Raw genomic sequence first — 20,698 nt, 5'->3', positions numbered from 1 at the left:
TGTAATAAAGTCTGACAGCATGATTTGCTGTCAGCTATCAACCCAAAGGGACCACATCAACATCCCTGTGGCTGAGGCATCACACATACTGCTTGACAGTCATTAAGAATGAGTGATTTACCTTGTTGCAACCGTCGTTATATGTGTGTGACAGTGTGAGTGACATCCAGATACAACAGAAATAAGGGAGAGAGAAATTAATCATCGGTGAATTATTCCATGGGCCTCTTCGTAATATTTTTCTACAGAGACAATGTCCTGGGAATAAGCCCTATTATAACCAATCATGCTAAACATTAAAACTGTCTAGTAATGCATAGTTTCTATCTTGCTGCAAAGGATATGAAGGACATTTGGCCCAATTTCATAGGAAATGTTCAAGTATAATATATGACCTTATCGGAATTATAGAAAAAATTAAATAATAAGGCCGCAGTGTTATCAACACAGCTCAAATGATCATTAATTTGCCATCATGGGTTGTGCTAGTGTTGTTATAACATGAATCATTTTAAGAACTGTTTGAAGCTAAAGCTGTAAAGCTGTTCTTCTTCAACAGTGAGTAAAAACTGATTCATTCAGAGGGGTTTTTCTTGTGCCTCCCCGTCGCAAACAAACACAAGCACTCACTTGTGCATAAACACGCACAGATACACAAAGCAGACAAATAATATGTCAACATGGAGGAGCTCAGGCACCCTAGTAGCTCAACTGGTACTATTAAGGCTGAGTCCTATCACAGTGGCCTTAGTCTGGCATGACCACTTCCGCCAGCGTCTATTCGCTTGCGTCGAAAAGCTACGCAGCCCTGACGCAGCCCCCTCCTTTTCCGGTTGCTGGCTTTCCCCTATTGTGATCCCCCTCAAATTCGGAAACAATTCGCTCACAGTCAACCCGTGTGCTTATGTGCAGCGCTCTCTCTCTCTCTCTCACACACACACACACACACACACACACACACACACACACACACACACACACACAGGGTGTGAGAAGTCACATTACTGTAGACAGAAATAAAGTGTGGCGATACTTCGGGATAATAATATTGGCGGCGGCGGTCCGGGATGCATCCTAGCTTAGCCTAGCTGTCCAACTTCATTGTACAACTACCCCCGGGCAGAAATACCCTCATAAACTCTGGAAAATGAAGCGTGGGGGCACCGGACCTTATAACCAGCTAGATTAAGATCCGCCGTTCCCTTTCTTTGGTGAATTAGGGACTATGCAGCGGTGTTTTAGCGACGGGGAAAGATTCCAACGGCTTCCACTATCACCTAGCAACTCTTACGGCTACTTGCTGCAGTTGGTGTAGCGCTCACAACGTCAAAACCCTGTTCTGCCTGTAAACAGACGGACTACGGCTCTGACTACAGCGATAGGAGGTGGTGACATAAGTTCTCGAATGCTAAAAAGTCTACTCGACCGCCGTAGCCGTCCTCTCAACTGCCGATGATAATGTTACCAGAGATAACACTACGTGGGTGGCTAGTTAACTCCGGTTAAGTTATCCCGTGAGCTCCTCGGGGGCTAAAGTGTATGGTGTCTTGACATGCTGGTTAGAAAGCAACACACTATGTATATTCCTTTTGTCTTTAATAGTTTTTGTGTGGCGTTTGCGGGTTTAGCCATTTCTCTGACAGTCTCTGGACGTGAAGACGTTCCATCAAAATAAGTCCCCCCCCGGCACTATTTTGCAGGACACCGCTGCTGCTTCCCGGGGTTAGCCCCGCCCTAGATGATTGTGATTGGTTTAAACAAATACAAACAGGCTAGCCCAGTTTCCCCCGGTTTCCCCACCCGAATAGACGGCTCTAAACAGAGTGCTTCCAGACCCTACTACTTGCTGTAGTTTGGTCTGGCTTTGCGAGACTACAGTGGCCTTGGTCCGACTCTGGCTCCAGCCCTGTGCTGCATTCAGGGCCGCCGCTCCCTATACGAAGAGTACGCAGGCTGCGTAGGGCACCAAGTTCCTGGGGGGGGCACCCCAAAAAAAAAAAAATTATAATTATAATTATAATTTTTTTTTTGTTTTTTGTTTTTTTTTTAATTAAAAAGGAAAAAGAGATGGTCCGGGGGCCCCCCAAAATAGTTTATTTTTTTTTAAAGTTCATGATAATCATTACATTACAAAAAATATATAAATTAGTTATGAACAGGCTCATCGTTGTTTTTTCTTAATTGTGTAACCTATCCAGGGGTGGATTACTGCACAGGCACACCGGGCACAGGCCCAGGGGCCCAAGGGCTCAGGGGGGCCCTTAGCCAGAGATACTGATAGTAACTTTTCATGTTGCATAGTCAAAGAGCTCAGTCACTGATGTCAATAACAGGGTCCAAAAAGGAATAGCCTAAATATAATTTCTATCTAAATATGATTTCTATCTTGTTACATTAAAATGTAACAAGATAGAAATCATCATGGGCCCCTCAACTAGTAGGGGAGAAATACAAAAGCAAGTTAAAAACAACAGCATTAGTAGCTCTGTCTAAGGGGGTTGAAGGCCCCCTCACACATACACAAATAAACTTTATATGTGTGAATTTTAAATTGTTCATATCTACCCTTTATCTGTTGAAATGGGCCTCTCCATCATAGAACATGGGTCTGCAGACCAATCTACTGTTTTTACAGTTGCAGAGTAAAGAGTGCTACCTGTTTAAGAAAAATCTGAAAAATAATGTTCCTTCTGCATCTCAGGATTTGATATCTCTCTAGTCTCTAAAATTTCCTCAGAAAGTGCACCAGATTGATGCATTTTACTTTAAAAAGGTAAAAAAAAATCCACCCACCCCCCAACAAGGTACAGGGTCCCTCCAACAATACCCCAAGATCCTGTGGGAAACACTGAGTCTTCCTTAATATGTTTTTGCCATTAATTGTATGTATCTGTGTAGAAAATTCAGTGTACCTGACTGGATAGGGACAAGTGGGGGGCCCTTTAAGAGTGTAAGCCCAGGGGCCCATTATCTCATAATCAGTCTATGATCCTATCACTCAATTCCTTTGCAAAGGCAGTTTTTTCACATGTTAAGCTGTTCTTTCTGTTAGTAAATGCTGGCAAATGTGCCAAAAAGCAGTCGCAGAGATCTTGCAATGGCAAAAAAAATTCGCTCGCGCCCTGCGGACGCGAGCTTCTGGGTGTTTTTTTTGGGGGGGGGGGGCATCACTGACAATTTCTGCTTAGGGCACCCAAAAGCGTAGCAGCGGCCCTGGCTGCATATCTTCCCTGCTTCTTGCCTCTCCACTTTACTATCCAATAAAAGCAAGAACAGTCGCACAGAATTATATATTTTTCATAAAACATGGATAAGCTATCCACGCAACACACACAAGAAAAGATAACCTTCAGTTTAAGCCGAAGCATCAAATGTATCGACAGCTCTGAGCCCTGAGCCCTGAACTCAAACCAACACAGCATGATTTCTCTTATTTCTCAAACTCCACCAAATCATCAGCAAATTACACAGTACGTCAACCCATAATGAAAAGCCTTTTGTTATTGCCACTAATCGTTCACTCCACTAACCGCTTCTTGCTTCAAAATTAACTGCCACAGGTGCGGTGCGCATAGCCTATGCCGACTCATTCACCGTCCTACTCATAGCCAAAAATATTGAGACACACACACACACACACACACACACACACACAAAGGAGGAAAAAAGACAGGCATATGCCAGCTAGAAAGAGTGATCCTACCTTCATGCTTATTTGCCCGGAGCAGCCCATAACACATCCATAAAGCCCTCGGCCTCTTTCCCCTGCTTCTTTCTTTACTCTTTAATCCCGTGCGGGCCATGTCAGCAAGCTACAGGTGCAGCTCCGCTATCGCCTCACCTCTTTTGCACCGGGTCAAAGGGCATTATAGAAGTGCGATTAATCTGCGTTAATTTTTTTAATCGGGTTAATTTTTCTGTGATTAATTAATCGAAATTAGCGCGTTAATTTGACAGCCCTAATATTTACACCATTGGACTGATGTCATACATCAATATATCCTGCCTGTTGGCATCACAATGATTGATGCGTTCTATCCTCATCCATATCGTATCTTATTGTTGTGAGTTTTCTAGCAATAGCTTGCAGCCCAAATGTAAACAAGTGCCTGTTTAACATAAGAGCCTACAGGAGACTATTATTTACAGGTTGTTTAGGTTTGTGACAGTATTGCAGAGGCAAACCACAGCCTGCATGTTCAACCTGCTGCAAACTGATCCTCAGTAACTGTGCCTGTTGTGCCCATATAACTGTACATTCATCAGCCATAATCCATGACTGCTGCAGTGGGATACTTTAGTGTTTGCAGTATGGTTGTATGTGTGTATATGCCTATATGCATGTTCGTGCAGTGCGGTAATTCTCCATGCATGCGTTTTGACCCGCTGACATGCCATTCCTGAGTTGTACTCAATAATGCATACAGTTAGTGACCGGGGGTCCTTTAAGTTTTACAGGACGGGAACTGCAGCATTAACTGATGGTTTGATTTGTCCTGTTTAAAGGGAAGGAGTGGCTTGTGATGAAAACAGTTCTGGTTCATTTGGCGATGTGGATGTAATATTTACTGAATCCTGAAGGATAAGATGTGAAGGGAGAAGGAAATGAAACAGATACAAATCTGAATGGTGTTTGATTCACTGTCACTTTTTTCATCCTGGCAGCTTGTCCATGGAGAGAAGTGTTTGGTAGTTTTGATATTGTGATCTCCAATGTACTTGCTCTACGGAGGCAATATATCTTTTGTCATTGGAGGAGTTTGGTAAATGAAACCCCTCAAGGACTGATCACTGCACTGAAAGTCCAGTAGTCAGATTCTAGACAAATATTTTCTTTATTTTCTTCTTTATTTTGACAGAAAATCCATCTCCTAAAAAAATGTACTAGTTCAAACAAGCTAGTTTTGATTCATGTGAATTTGGAGTGAATCTTGCATTATTTAAAGGCTACATAATTGTCTTTTCTCCAGTCCCAGGGAAGAAAACCTGAAAATTAGTCATGAAGAATATTAAAATTCTGATTGCACACAACAACAGTCATTTAGGGCTCAGGTGGTTAATCGGGTTGGCCAATGATCCAAGGGTTGGCGGTTCGATCCCCGCTCTGCCACCTGTGTCATGGTTGTTGTGTCCTTGAGCAAGACACTTCACCCACCTTGCCTCGTGTGAATGTGTATGACTGCTGTATGTTTGAGGTAGTGGTCGCAGTGGCGAACTTAGTCATTTTGGGGCTCCAGGCGAACAGTAATTTGGGGGCCCTTGCATCTAATGTACCTTATATTGCGCACACTGAGATACTCCATACAAGGGATGAACAAAAGTCACTAGCTTTTTTTCATTTTGGATGAGACTACTCAGGTACGTGTCAGAGGCTTTCTTAGCTTGGATTGGTCTAAGAGGATCCCACATCACAGGGTCAAACTGAGCCATTAACTGAACCTGACCCATGACATGTCCATTGCCTAGTCCTAGTTCATTAAGTGTGTCAGAGGGGCCACACAGAGGAAGCTTTCTCTCTGACAGGAAGTTGATGATTGCCACTAACCTGGATAAAATTCTAGAGACCAATATGACTTTGCTTTCAATTAAATGTGTTGTTTTATTTTTTAAATACACAGTTAATTACAAAATAGCCTGTGTCCACAGAGTCTAGGCCTATTTGAAATAAAATCTTCAAATGTAAAAAAATAAAAATTAGGTTATAACCCTGCCTTCTTTAAGCATGGATAGTAGTGACTAAGTGTGCAGGGGAGAGAGAAATATACACAGATAGAGGGAGGAAGAGATAGCTTTATTTTGCTTTTTTACTTAAATTGATCATTGATGGCTTTAGACTGACTCCTGTCGCAAGCCTATCAGCTGTTGTTCTGAACAGCTGTTACACACGGAGGTGAAAACGAAATTGAAACTTAACTATCGCCTGGCTGGGCTGACTTAAAGTGGAGCAGCCAAATATAGCCTAAACTAATAGGCCTAAATATTGTTACAAAAATACAGGCAATGTGTTGTGTGATTTTTGTCAGTAGCCTACAGTAGACCTAGAGGCTGGCCCCGATCGCCACTAACTGTTCTGTAATACACGATCGCCGATCACGTGAACACACAGGCGTCTTTTTTTTTTAGCATATATGCATCCAATCCGTTGCACCATTAATTATCTCCATCAGTTTGTTGACATACATTCACGTCATTAGCATAGCTGCTGGCTGAGCCAGAGCCACTGTTGGATTGACAGTAGGAGCTGGAACGTTACCGGTTAATGATGTAGACATGCTGTTCTTCCGTCTGAGGTCCCGCTGCCACCGCGCTGGGTGCTGTAAAAAAGCTTAATAGCTTCGGCAGCTTTGATATTAAGTCCTGACTTTGGTCCTTCTTCTGTTTGTTTTGTGACCCGCTCTCGTATGTTCGCTTCATTTTGGTATAGGTAGGTTAGGTTTATCTCGTCTCTCTCTTCTCCCGCTATTTACTTTTTTGGATTTACATGTGAACGTGCAGCGTCATGAGCGTAATGTGCAATAGTCCATGTAGTGCAGACTGAAGGGGGGTGCACGGTTGTCAAAACGCGAGTAATTAGACATCCCGACGATACTATTGTGAAGAGATTTTTTATAAAAAACAATAGATATGGGGCAAAATATAAAGAGGGCATTTTGGGGGCCCCAAAGGGGCCGGGGCTCCAGGCAATTGTCTGGTTTGCCTCAATGGACGGCCCGCCCCTGGGTGGTCGGAGGGGCCGTAGGCGCTGAATGGCAGCCACGCTTCCGTCAGTCTGCCCCAGGGCAGCTGTGGCTACTATCGTAGTTTACCACCACCGGTAGGCTATGACTGTGTGTGAATGAATGGAACCTGGAACCCTGTAAAGCGTCTTTGAGTGCCTTGAAAAGTGCTATATAAATCCAATCCATTATTATTATTCATTATAGCTTATGGAAAACTGCTCTCTTATTTTGCTAGATTGTCTTGACTAGTAATTTCTTTATTATTAAATACAATGTTGCAGTCAGTGGACCCTACTTCAGGAGACTGTGGTTTAATTGCCTCTCAAATAACTACCTATCAATTCACAAGAAATACATATTTACAGTGGTGCTGTAAAATCTTCTTTAGAGGGGGCAATAGTCCCATATATAATTGGAAAATACAGCATAGCACAAGTTTGCAGAAATTATTATTTCAGTTGCCAAAGGGTTTTAAGCTAAACAGCAAACAAATAAGACATAGAGAGAAGACTGTACCACTTAGGTACTTCTATTTTATTTTCATAATGATAATAATAATATATTTTTTTATAACTGGTCCATAAAAAGCTATATATAAAAGCCTTTGAAACAATTAAAAAAAACTCATGCTTTACAGTACGTGTGAATGCACTGGGGTAATTCTGCACTAAAAACAGCAATCAAATTGTTTGCTTTGCCTGACAGGTACAACAATACACTATTATATACCATTACAAAAACCCAAACACTACTTTAAGTTTTCAGGGTTTGTAATGCAATTTAAAGGGGAGGTAAGTAATATTTTTTGTTAATAAGTGTTAAATCTCTCTATATGCATACAGCAATCACTTGAACAGTATGTGCAGTTCATAACACAGGTCTCCCAGTCATTCAACTTTGCAGTAATTGAGAGTAAAAATTTTGAGTATCCCGCTCGTTATTATCCAATCAGGAGACAGAGCACTATTAACCCATTGATGACGGCTGCTGCGCGATGCCACATTGGCTCTCCTGCCTGATGCTGCATCGCGCAGCATTATTACTTTATCTAATTTTCATGGCATTCCCAGCATAGAATGCACTGTCATTGGTTCAAATCCACATGAGGTGGGTTTTGTTGATTTTTTTAAGACCACGTGACCACCCAAAAGTTTTGTGGTTTGCCGAAAATCACGTCAATCAAAAAAATAAAAAATAAAACAAAATAATAAAAAAAATACGCCGGCTATGTCGGCGACAGAACAGTTAGTGGCGTTTGGTGCGCAGAATCAAGGTCTACTATAGACTACTGACGAAAATCACACAACACATTGCATCTATTTATTAACAATATTTAATAATTTTCTAATTCATCTAATTTTGACGATTTTTTGAAATATTTGTTGGTTTGTAAGCGCTAAGGGAGCATGTTTAAATAAAACCTGTGAACCTTAACTTTTAAATGTATTTTATTTCATGTTTCTATGTGCTACACAGGCTTAGATATTAAGGTTTTGGTAGACTTGACAGTTCGTACTATTTTTTCAGAAAACCCTCAGGCATTAAGGACATGCATCCTAGATTGCCATAGTCATCAATGGGTTAAGAGGAGGATCTCTGTGGCCGTGAATGATGGCTCGCTGCTCTCCATCGAGGTACTATTTTCTATCTGTGTGTTCATGTGATGGTAAAATATGGACGAGAATATGTCCAAAGACTAATCTTGATTATGGCTGCTACCCAACAACTAAATTATTTTGTGTAGACAAAGTGGAGCAAATTGCTTGTCACTTGAATTAATTCAGGGATTTGCTATTCTTTGAACCACATCAATTTTGAAGAACAAAAACTAAGAAACATGAGCCAATTCCAAGCCTTCATGGATTTGCTATTTTTATAAAAGACCTAAATGAGATGATTTTCTGGGTGAGGAAACAAAGAGGCACGTGATGCCTGAAATTAACAGACAAGAATAGTGTCTTAGAAGATACAATCAATTCTCTCAAGTGTCAGATGCTGCTTAACTATGCAAAGAGTATTGTAGGGTATTCAAACAGTGTAAAGTTGAAGGTTGGGGGGTTTCTTCTCTGTGCTAAGGAGACCGAGTTCCACCATTAATCATTTTACAGGGGCATGACAACGCCAAGGAAAGGGCGCTGAGAGGATAATAAGAATACACTGGAGAAAACAAGGCCATTGAATTGGTTTGAAAGCTTTGAGAAGACATTGTGCAGTATAGGAATAGATTATAAGATGAACACACTCCAGGCAATGATTAAGAATAATGCTTCTAAAACAAGTGTGTTCTGTTTCTCACCCACAGCACTCCTTCATTCAGTTAGATGACGTTTACCAAGCTGAAAAAGAAAACCCATTTGCACAAGATCAAAAAACTCACCTAGGGGATTTAGAAAGGCCAACCAAGAGGTGTTTTTCCAATGTCACGCTGCAGAGTGAGAGGTCGCTAAGCGATGACAGGGACGAAAAATGTTTTCCATATCATCACTCCCTCAGGAGACATGACAGTTCACTCCATCAATGATTGTTGCAGGGACCAGAGAGGTCTGCCGGTGCCTGCTTGCACATGAAGAGGCGCCACACCTGCATCAGTCCTGATTGAAGCTGCTTAGCACTGCAGGACACAGCTCAATGACAGTTTAACCCCTCCAAGAGGGTCTCTGCAGAAAGCGTGTAATGGCTCTCCTTTGAGACGCTAAGTGTGATAAGTAGCCGGATTGCATCCTATCATTAAGATGAGAGCTGTGAATGTCAGACAGGCCTTTTTTAGGTGTCACAGAGGCACTGGCAAAACAGAATATAACATTTTAAAATATTCATCCAAACACGATGTATAATAAACTCTGGTAAACAGGCTTAACACTTTACAGGGGTCGAGGTAACATCAGAGAAGGAGGGCACACAGCTTGTCTAAAGCAGGCCCATATCTTAATGATCTAACTGTGTAAGCTGTTGAAAACACTACTATGTATGCAAATTGCTACAGATGAGTTTTACAGCAAATTACAGCTTTTGTATGCAACAACACAGCATTCATTTGTGTAGGTTGAAATACAGCACATCATGGTGAGCTTGCTGTAGTATACAGTCGTTTCAAGCCAGTTCATTCAAAGCAATTAGAAAGTTAAGTTTTATGTTAAATTAAAACTATTCTACAAGTGAGTATTATTGCATGGCGAACAAGCAAAGGTGGACTTGCATCATAAAGGTGTTTGATTAAGCTATTGTTTTATTCAGTATCAACGATACATTTGTTACATGAGTACAGAAAGTTAATAACTAATATTGTGGCACCTCACGTAAATGAAACATCAACAACATTGTAGCCCTCTTCCTCCTTTTCTTAGCTCTTGGTGATTATGGAACAAGCAACTTACATGACATTATCTTCTTCCTGCTTGTCTCCCTATTAGAAAATAAAATTAGTTTAGATGCCTGCAAACCCAATTACTGGCTGATAGAGGGTGTCACCACATGTGTGAAAAGGTTGGAGCAGCACCATTGATTTAGCTTTGCCTGATTAGATGATGTTGGAAAAGTGAGTTACATTTTCCAGGGATCCACCTTAGAACAATGGTATAATTACACACAAAGACACGTTTCATTTGAACAATAGAATAACAAAAAAAGTTGTTAGACAGGTTCATCAATGACACAGCTCTGTGGATTCCACACGTGTGTCATTCCCATCTGCTCAATTTGCTGTGACTGTTGAGATGACACTGTTTGCTTTAGATAACAGTCACACAAAATGTGGTTTGCTTCCAATTTTTAAGACACCGAAGGCTTCATAAATTTCGAATGGGAGTTGCTGCAGTAGAAAGGACATTTTCAACCATAAATCATCCCAACCAATGTGAAATACACAGCCCTCCTCCTAGAGCCTCTCTTCATAATGTCAAAACCATGTTTTATTAAACTCGAGACGATAAATTACAGTGAGAGCAGGGTCAGCAGTTATTTGCCTGGTCAGGCTCCTGATAAAAGCCATATGCCATTATACATCCTATGCTACCCAAAAACTAAATTGGTAACCCAAGTGAGTCCTGTAGGGTGTTTAAAAAGTTTTCAAAAATAAATTCTACATCAGAAAGGTCAAAAAGGTCAAAGCATTAATTTAGAGAGAATAATCGAGGCTATTGAGACGCAATTAATATAAATAAATATGTCCTGTGGCTTCTTTTCAACGTAAAACCCATTTAGTGTAATGCTTTAATTGTCAGTTATGTTTTGTTGAGGTTAAAAGTTGGTGTAAAACTGTCTTTTTACACTTCAAAGTGGATTGGTTTTTAACAGAGTGGTGGGTACAGCCACAGATGTGGGTAATTGTAGTGAATCTCAAACCTCTAACCCACACAGCATGCCCCTTTCCAATTTTTGTAATCCCCTTCAGATTAGAAAAGGATGGATGGGTGTTAAAGTGTTGTCACATAAAGGCTAGCAGCAGGAGACAACACAAACAAGCAAACTGACAGCACCTTATATACTCAAACTTTTTATTTATTTTGGAATAAAATAGAGATTAAAAAATAATCACAAAAAACATAACTCTGTTCCGTTCATTGACATTATTTAGATGTGGCTCAACTCCCAGCCCTCCGTCAAAACAGTGAGTGTGCGGTTCAATTCAGGTCCCTCATCCATGCATTTCAATTAAATTGAATAATGTGTTAGGTGTGTGGTAATGAGTGTGTCATGAGCTGTGCCCTGCCTCCTTGTATCTGCAGGGAAGGACTGATAATCATATTTCATATCATAATTTTGCCTCGTCATGAAGCCTATGTGTATTTTATAGTTGGGGGAGTTCAATAGACGCATCTAAATGAGTAACTGCGGACCACTAGTTCTGTGGTAATCCTTTTTTTTCTTTTTTTCAGATTATAAAACGCTTAACACTTCTTTAAGTCTGACAGGTTTAATCAAATGAATGTCGTTATAAGTTAGTACAAAAGCAACTCTTTAATGCTTTCATTGTCATGCTTATATAGCAGCAGCAATAATTCCATGAACAAGGGAAGCCCACATGAAGAAGGAGGAAGTGGGATTGAAAAAGGAAAAAATCGTGTTTATTCCTTAGAGTGTACTTGTCTGGTCCATGTGTTGACTCCCTCCCACTGTATACTATAATGTCAATGTAACTGTCCCTTTACAGACTTTTTTTGCGATCATTTTGATTTGGCATCCGAATGTGGCATGAGCCCTACGTGGTGCTTCCTCTGCGATTATTGTCTACTTCTGCAGTAACTGCACTATTTCCGATTTTTCACACCTCTGGGCCACATTCAAAGCTGTGGATCCAGAAGAGTCCAACAGAGTCTTTACTGCTCCATTAAGCAGCAGAGCATTTACAACCGTCACATTGCCATGCTGGGCGGCCAGGTGTAAAGGTGTCGCATTTCCCGAGTTTACTGCATTGACATCTGCGTGATGTGATATCAAGTGGAGGACACTTGGGAAACTGGCACTGGCACTGGCACAGGCCACGTGTAGCGGCGTCCATCCTTCGCTCTCCTCTGACATGTTTGGGTCGGCTTTGGCTGCCAGGAGCTCTGCCACCACATCCTGCTCCCCCTGGTGGCAGGCCAGGTGCAGAGGGGTCCATCCATTCTGACCACGAGCGTTCACACAAGCACCCAGACTCTCCAGCTGCACCACTGTGGCCTTATGTCCCCTTTGGGCAGCTAGGTGCATGGGGGACCAGCCCTGGAGGTTCCTGGGTTCTGGGTTGGCCCCGTTGGACAGCAGCTGCCTGCATATGCCTGTATGGCCCTTCTGAGCTGCCAGGTGAAGCGGAGTGTATCCTCTGCTGTCTGCACCGTCAATATTCCCCCCGCTCTTCAACAACTGTCTGACCACTCTGTTATGGCCTTCCTGGGCTGCTAAGTGGAGAGCAGTGGAGAGGGAGCAGTCTGTAGCACTGGGATCTGCTCCCTGGGAGAGGAGGAGCTTGGCAATGTCCAGAAGCCCGTAGGCGGATGCTAGGTGGAGGGGCGTCCTCCCTTTCGCTTCCCGTTCTCCGACTGCTTCCTCCGACAGCCGTGAAAGCAGCAAGCGCACCACTCTTTCGTGGCCGTTCTGGCATGCTAGGTGGAGGGGCATCCAGCCGGCATTTTCCGGGGTATCCGCCACAGCTCCTTTGTCCAGCAGGATACGGACTGTCCTGTCGTCGCCACTCTGAGCAGCAAAATGAAGCGCTGTCCACTGGTCCTCATCTCCCTGGTTGGCATCTGCGCCATGGTCCAGCAACAAAGAGATGATGTCATGAAGCCTGGAGAAAAGAAGTTTCATTCATAGGGTTCAATATTAGTGACTTGTGTCATGATAGCGAGGTTGCCAGGCAACCAACCAAGTCTCCAGTCTTGATACTTAGATAAGATAACCATTTTCTGGGTCTAGCTGATATTTAAGCACATAAGTAGCCTATACAATCATGAAAGTGATACTAATCTTCTCATCCAACTGTCGGCAAGAAAGTCAACCTTTTTCCTTAGTGCAAAGAATTTGGTTTACCTTTGAACTGCAGTCATTTTCAATATAGATTTTTCCTTTTTTTGCTTATAAAACCTTCTACAAATGTGTAAACAAAATTGTTCTACAAACCTGTGAACAACAGCAATAATAAGAGGAGTGTATCCTGTGGCAGTCGTACAGTTGACCTCAGCACCCAGACCCAGCACATGCTTGACACTCCCCGCATCCTTGCTGGCTACGGTGTAGTGGAGGAGGCTCTTTTCACCTGAAAACTGTGTGTGGATATCCTCTCTTTTCACAGTCTTTCTGAAACTACCAAAGTCTTTTTTAGAGAGCAGAGAGAGAATGTTGTCTTCAGCTGTAGAAATCAGGGCAAAGGGGTGAGAGAAAGAGAGATTCAGAAATCGTATATGAATAGTAGGGCTGCAACTAACGATTATTTTAATCATCGCTTAATTGGTCGATCAATTTTTGGATTAATCGATTAATCGGATTTAAAAAAAGAAACATTTATAATTGCCGCATCTTTATACAAAAACTGAACATTACTCCAAATTCACAGTGCAAACTGAAAACAACAGGTTGTTGCTCCAACGTCGCTGAGCTATTAAACGTAATGTTAAATGATGAAAAAAAAATTAAAACATAACTGGGATAACACAAAGCAGCAGCTGACTGAGTTTTTTTGGACTAGATGAATACTAACCCTGCGTTCCAAATCACATACTCTTTCTTTTTACAGTAATATACTACATACTAAAGTACAGAAGCGAGAGAAAAAATCATCGTATAAGGAGGATTTTTTTCAATATGTCGAGAAATGTCAAGAATAAAGACGAATACTCCAAAATGCTATTGGAGTTAGTGGGGCATTTATGTATTTTCAGCATACTACAATTGACCTGCATGTATTGGGACATCCTAAATCTTTCTCTGGCATAACAAATAGTAGGGAAGTATGGGTATTTGAACGCAGGATAAGTTGAAGGAGTTCTTTTAACCAAAAGACAGTCGAATGTACAACACTTTGATATAGGTCTACAGTCCAGTGTTAAGATATGTCCAAAATACAAGCTGTGGTAGCTCACACTATAGCTTTTCAGCACCACTTATTCGCTCAACTATTGAAAACACGCTGAAGGCTCGCCGTGCATGAAACTGTCGTAGGCTGGCTGTAAACAGTTCTGCAGTTCTGAGTGACGTATTAATCGCGCGACTCAACAAATACATAACTTTTTTTTTTGCCAATGCTTTTAGTAATCGATTTTTATCCAATTTATCGATTCGTTGTTGCAGCCCTACTGAATAGTGTGTCACGTTGCATTACATTTTTTCAGTTGTTTTCTATTAAAATAAACAATTAAAGAGTAAATGTCGAGTCTCCTCGCTTAATTGTGTGCAGCAGTGTACTTGTGTACTTGGTTGGCGGAGGGTTAAGCTTTAGAAAAGCTGCAGCTCAGTCAATATTAGCTGTTGTGTGTAATGTTTACCTTGAGCATTAGCGTTTAAACAATTTTATTTATTTATTTATTTAACCTGTATTTAACCAGGAAAAAAAACCTATTGAGAGTTACAGACAACACACAGGGACCAAATGAAAATAGCACTAAAAAATAAAGGAAATCAATTCACACTGCAACAATCTTAAATAGACCCATTTCTGTAACCAGGGAAAAAACTATTTAAAACACTGACATCTTAGAGTCTATCTCAATTTCCTTCATTTTCGACTTAAAGGCATTCAACGAAATTAATTCAACAAGTCCTAGGTCTTTCTGCAGCGTATTCCACACATCGGGGGCAGAGTATACAAAAGCCTTTTTACCCTCTTCTGTCCGTACATTGGGAACAGAAAGCAACACCAAGTCCTGTGAACGTAAAAAGTGTGGACCAGCACTTTTCCGCATAATAAGGGAGCATACATAGCTAGGTAGCACACCAAGTATTGCCTTATAAATAAATACGCAGTAGTGACTGAGCCTACGAGTGGACAAAGCAGGCCATCCTATCTGAGAGTACAACTGGCAGTGGTGAGTCCGAGCCTTACAGTTTGTGATGAATCTCAGAAATGAATGGTACGCCGAGTCAATCATATTAAGACACTGAACAGAGGTATGCTTATACAGCAAATCACCATAGTCCAGAACAGATAAAAAAGTAGCAGCCACATGTCGCTTTTTTACATTGAAAGAGAAACACATCTTATTTCTAAAATAAAAACCCAGCTATAGCATCAGCTTTTCAACCAAATAGAGCACATTAGGCTTAAAGGTGAGGGTGTTAACAGAATTTAGTTTGCCTTAATTGTATAATATTTTAAACAATTCATGCTTTCGGCTGTGAACTTTGTTCTATAGTCAACTTAAGAGCCTCAAAGATTTTGGCTCTACACAGATGTATGATGTATTCATGTTCACGATGGTTAAAAGTTCATGGAGGAGAACTCCCTAAAATCTCCCAGTGCATTGCTTGATTACAATCAAGCCCCAACCTCAGCGATTTTTACCGGCATCCAATAAGGAAGTGACCTACAACTGTAGTAACCAGAAAGTGCCACTGGGGGTGGCGCCAAGACGAGCAGTTTTTCTTTGACTCACTTGTTAGATAGGCCGTTTTCAAAGTCTTATTAAACCTATTTACAGCCTGGGCCACAAAACCATTTTAGTCTGTATGTTTAGGTCATATCTCCATGACAACACTGAGGGGGGTGAATTGTTTTGGCCCACGCTAGTTTTTATTCTTTTGGAGGTTAAAATGTATTGGCGCGATCTCTTCAGTGACAGCTCTCCGCCCGTTGTCCCTCACTTTGCCTCGGAGGTATACGTCAGCAATCTCCCTCCCCCCGACGTGACGTCGATTCCCCTTTTCGGCAAGAGGAGTGAGGGATCTTAGTGTCCCTGACAGCAGCAGCAACACAATGGTCACTTAAGTCATTGCAAAAAACACCAACAGCAGAGAATTTATGGGGAACACTAGTCAGAATCAAGTCAATTAAAGTTGACTTTTCAGGGCATTTTAGATTTGGACGTGTGGGGCAATTAATTAATTGGGTAAGATTTACAGAATCACAAAATATTTTAAAATCATCTGATGCTGGCTTAAGCCAGTCCCAATTAAGATCACCAGTTAAAATAATTTCAGTGTAGTCAAATCTGGATAGAATATGGACAAGAGACGGCAATGCAATATTTAAGGCAGATGGAGGCCTATAACATCCGACAACAGTTATGCATAGGTCCTTAACCAATTCCACATCCAGTGCCAGAAATTCCAGTTGCTTGCTAATTGATTCAGAGACAATTACCTTAACATGGAATTTCGACTTTACACAAATAGCAACACCTCCACCTCTCTTTGGTCTGTCAGCACGATACACATTGTAGCCATCAATACAAATATCATTATCAGCAATTGATTTTGTCAGCCACCTACACATTTGTATGTTAGGAGCAATTGGAGACAGCAAAGTAAAAGGATCGATTTAAAAGTGACGTGAATCATCTGTTCAATACGCTAGTCAATGCACAAATGTTTCATTTATTTTTTCTTCTTGCTAAAGTCGACTCTGCTTTTCAGTTCTAAGGGTAATATTAAAATGTTGACGGCACTTTAAATAGCACTTTTTAAATGTCAACCCTCCAGGCTTTGTACTGCACTGAACAAGATTTTCCATCCTACTCTACCCATGTGTTTACCTGGGGGGAGGTCAGGCATCTCAGGCAAAGCAATCTAAAGTGGAAACGAGTGAAAGGAAATAATACAAACGTTATTAGCGGTGACATCAATCATCACAAATGGTTAATAAGCAGCACATACATCAATCAATATGCAAGTGTTTGCGTTCAAGGGTATGAATGATTCAACACTTTAACAGCTGCAATACTAATAAACCTGAAACATTATTGCCCTTTTGGCACAGAACAGAGCATTCACTTTTCTCTTATACGTCGCACTAGCAGCTAAAAAATACTATTACATGTTGAGTTCCGTATCCAAAGTGCCTAGAGGACAAATCCTAATAACTTTGGCGATCCCCTGGCTTTCTCAACATTTGTCAATGTTGTGTTCACAACCTGTTTCTGCTGCTCTTTATGGCAAGGGTAAAAGAGATACAGTATATATTGCAGTACCATTTAGCCAGAGTATTAAGCAGAACCAACCTTGTGTATCGGGGAAACCAGCCAAGGATAATCTGATTTTGCTCCGTTGTCACTGTTTGACATTGTGATTGGTCCTGGGATCCACAGGATTTCACTGAGAGCCTCTGTTATCCTCACAGTTTCTGCAGTCAAAGGAAAGAACTGTTCTGAAATTACCCTAATCAAACAAATGTATTCCTACACTCGCAGGTCCAAAACCCAGTAGGAGCATGTAGGTCATGTGTTTATTTGATAGATTTGGTAACACCACAGAGATGGTCTGAAAATCACAAATCGGAATAGTATATGTGTATAAATACACATGGCCCTCTTTTTAATTAATGAACTTGACATCTTGAGCCATAAGCGTTTGTCTCAACAAAAGCCTTGTTTAAATGTTTTCATGTCATTTGGATGCATGCCTTTCACTCAAGCGTTACATGCATGGGAATGTGTTCACTATGAGCATGTGATAACTGTGGATTTGATTATTGCCCACACGGCCAAAGGAAACAACACGTTTTTTTTGTGCATTTTTGTCTGAGAGAATTTGGAGGAAAAGGGGGACGAGTGCCAAATGCGTTTTGATGGGGCAGATTAAAACATTGCTATTTCAACAAGATGCCAACATTTCTTGTCATATTGTGTTGTTTAACTTATTGGCACACATCCTCTCTTCTAGTGTGAGTGTGAATGTTTCACTGTAATACTGTCGTTGCCTACTCATTATTGTTTACATCTTAAAGGAAGCTTTTAACTATTGGAGAAATATAATTATTTGTGCTAAAATCATGATAAAACCATGTGTGTTTTGTGTACATGTATGTCAGATTTTGACTAAACATGACTTTTAGAGATGATACTGTTTTTTGTTTGTTTTCTTCATTGCGATGCATTTGGCCATTACATTTTTTTAGTCAAAGCATCAACATAATACATTGGGGAATATGGTGGAGCTGCATTTCCATTGGATGCTTGAAGGAAAACTGGCTGTAAATGATTTAATTGTGTATTTTTGTTTTCTCTTGGTCTTTGACTGCTATACCTGAGAACTGTGGCCTCTTTGTGTGGTTCTGGTCCCAGCACTGCGTCATGATGCTGATCAGCTGATCACACTCAATGGGCTTCTTTTCAGGGATCATCTCCATACTGGGTCTCTTACCATGTGATACCTGTAGAATAACTGTTGTCACACTGCACCCTGGGCCAACAAAACAGATGTCAGATACGAGGTTCAGTGACCTCAGCAGAAATGCGGATTTACTTGTTTTTACACAGTTTTAAGATAATTTGTCTAAGGAGCACTGCTTGTTCCAAAGTATGTGTTACACTTAATCTTTGACAACATTCTTCAACAAACCATGGTTATCTGTTTGTCATGCTAACGTACCAGTTCCATAAGTTGTTTTTATACCTTGTATTGTGTGCTGATTACAGTAAACCAACAACCTTTTCAGATGCCGGTAGCAGGATTTATTTTGATATATTAGTTACCTCATGTTTTCAAACTTTGAGCAAATGTAATCTAACCATCTCCCGGCTTTGGCTTCCTGTTTCATGGACAAGCATGAAAATGGTATCTATCTCATTTTACTTCAATCTAAAAAGCGAATACGCTATGTTATAAAATGTCACACTACAGTATATCCTAATCCTACCTGTATAAGGTTTCCGCTGCGTCAGGATCTCCCAAATCACAATTCCAAAGCTGTGGATCAAAGCAGAGAGAGACCTTCAGTCCTCATTTTTGTATATTTTGCAATGAGTGAACATTGTGGAAGGCCATCTTTCATAAAAAAGGCATTGCATTTTTTTTTCTTCTTCTTTAAAAACACAATGCTTTTTAAATTGATGACTATAAAGGGGTAAGGAAGCTTCAGTCAAACATGAGTATATACTCTGTAAAGAGTATTTCCCAGTAAGTCATGAAAGAGTAAAAATGTGTGCAGCAGACAGCAAGGTTAAATTGTGGATTGTGCCCTGAGTCAGAACAAAGGCATGTACTCTGATGGTGCAATTTCTAAAATGCCAGTGGGAAGTCACCTGTAAACATCAAAGGTAGTTCCTGGAGGATCGGGGCACTGAGGGAAAGTCTCTGGAGGAATATAACTGATGTTCCCTCTTGCTGTCAGATGTTGCATGAACAACTGCTTACTCATGCCTTCTTCCCAGTGAATTAAACCAAAATCTGAAATCTTATCAAACATAAATTGAAGCCAGATTGTACAGAATTAGCATGTATTAATCTGCAAAATGCAAATGTCATGCATACAGTTTCATTACATATTGAGTTCACTGAATGTCACTGACCTTGACATGGAGATGGTCGTCCAGTAGGATGTTGGACGTCTTGAGGTTAAGATGGAGCAGTGGAGGTTTCATGCTGTGGAGGTAATTCATGCCCATTGAGGTCTCGTGAATCATCTGGAACTTCTTTGGCCACATTACAGTGTGACTGGCCAGGAGATTGTTCAGAGATCCATTACTCATGTACTCCATGACAATGGCAGTTGCTTCCCTGCACAGTCCGCAGATAGGCAGGGTGTACTTGAATTTCACTTGGGCTATGATTGATGCCTCGTCTATTATTCTCCTTTGTTGGAAAAATAGCGGTCAGTGAAGGGGCTTTAATAGGTATTTTAAAACTTAAACATTGTAACATTGTAGACAAGGTTCTAGACTAGTGAAACCACAAGATCTTTGTAAGGCTCAGACAGCAGGATAATGATCAATCTTTGTTAGATGTCATGATTTAAATCCTACCTGTAAATGTTGTTTGAACACAAGGCTGTGTCAAAGCTTTTCAGGGCACACTTCATCCGCAAAAGCTTGAGTTTGACCTGGTACACCTGGCCAAATTTGCATTCTGACACCTTAATCCAGTCCGCCTCAAAGTCGTCCTTCTTGAAGTTCCTGAAATGTCCAGGGGATTCGTCAAGTAAATCCATGAGTACATATCCTCTCTGACACAATCCCTCACAACACTCTCACAGTCTAATCCTACACGTAAACAGGTGTATCCTATGGATCAACATTGATCAGTGGGAACAAGGTGGAAGGTGTCTCATGCAGGGGAAATGAAAGTTGTAGAACATGAATGCACATGTTACAGTAATAAGTGGCAGCTGGTTGTGTGAAAGGAATATGGAGTCACATACAAACTAGGCTACACTGTTGATCGGTGGGAGGAGCTGAGGTGCAGAACTTGTTTGCACTGCAATGTTGCAAACCCGGTTTTCGCTTTCTAAACTGATGACTACTGCTTTCGGTCAACTGCAGTGTGACTTATCTTTCACCACCAGTATCGAGATTGAGAGGAAGACTGAGCAATTCCTTAAAAATTATGTAATTTCAGCTCAGACAGAGTATCAC

General features: G+C 41.0%; 1 protein-coding gene across 2 annotated transcripts; it reads right to left on the bottom strand.

Moving 5' to 3' along the window:
• Positions 1-10,011: 10,011 nt before the first annotated feature.
• On the bottom strand, positions 10,012-20,407 carry ankk1 (ankyrin repeat and kinase domain containing 1). Of its 2 annotated transcripts, none has more exons than XM_080053484.1 (9): positions 20,090-20,407; positions 19,637-19,919; positions 19,370-19,521; positions 18,985-19,034; positions 18,372-18,527; positions 17,348-17,469; positions 16,883-16,916; positions 13,317-13,545; positions 10,012-12,984 (listed from the first exon to the last, which is right to left on the bottom strand). In XM_080053484.1, the coding sequence occupies exons 1-9, from the start codon at positions 20,272-20,274 to the stop codon at positions 11,946-11,948; spliced, it is 2,250 nt and encodes a 749-aa protein (XP_079909610.1). In that variant the 5' UTR covers positions 20,275-20,407; the 3' UTR covers positions 10,012-11,945. The 2 variants fall into 2 exon arrangements, with proteins under 2 accessions (XP_079909610.1, XP_079909611.1); XM_080053485.1 differs by having other exon boundaries at positions 13,317-13,509.
• Between the last annotated feature and the right edge of the window lie 291 nt (positions 20,408-20,698).

Source organism: Ammodytes marinus (genome assembly GCF_949987685.1).
Source record: "Ammodytes marinus genome assembly, chromosome: 3".
NCBI classification, from domain to species: domain Eukaryota; kingdom Metazoa; phylum Chordata; class Actinopteri; order Uranoscopiformes; family Ammodytidae; genus Ammodytes; species Ammodytes marinus.
Note: the sequence above shows the minus strand (reverse complement) of the source record. Positions and strands in the feature narration are given on the sequence as shown.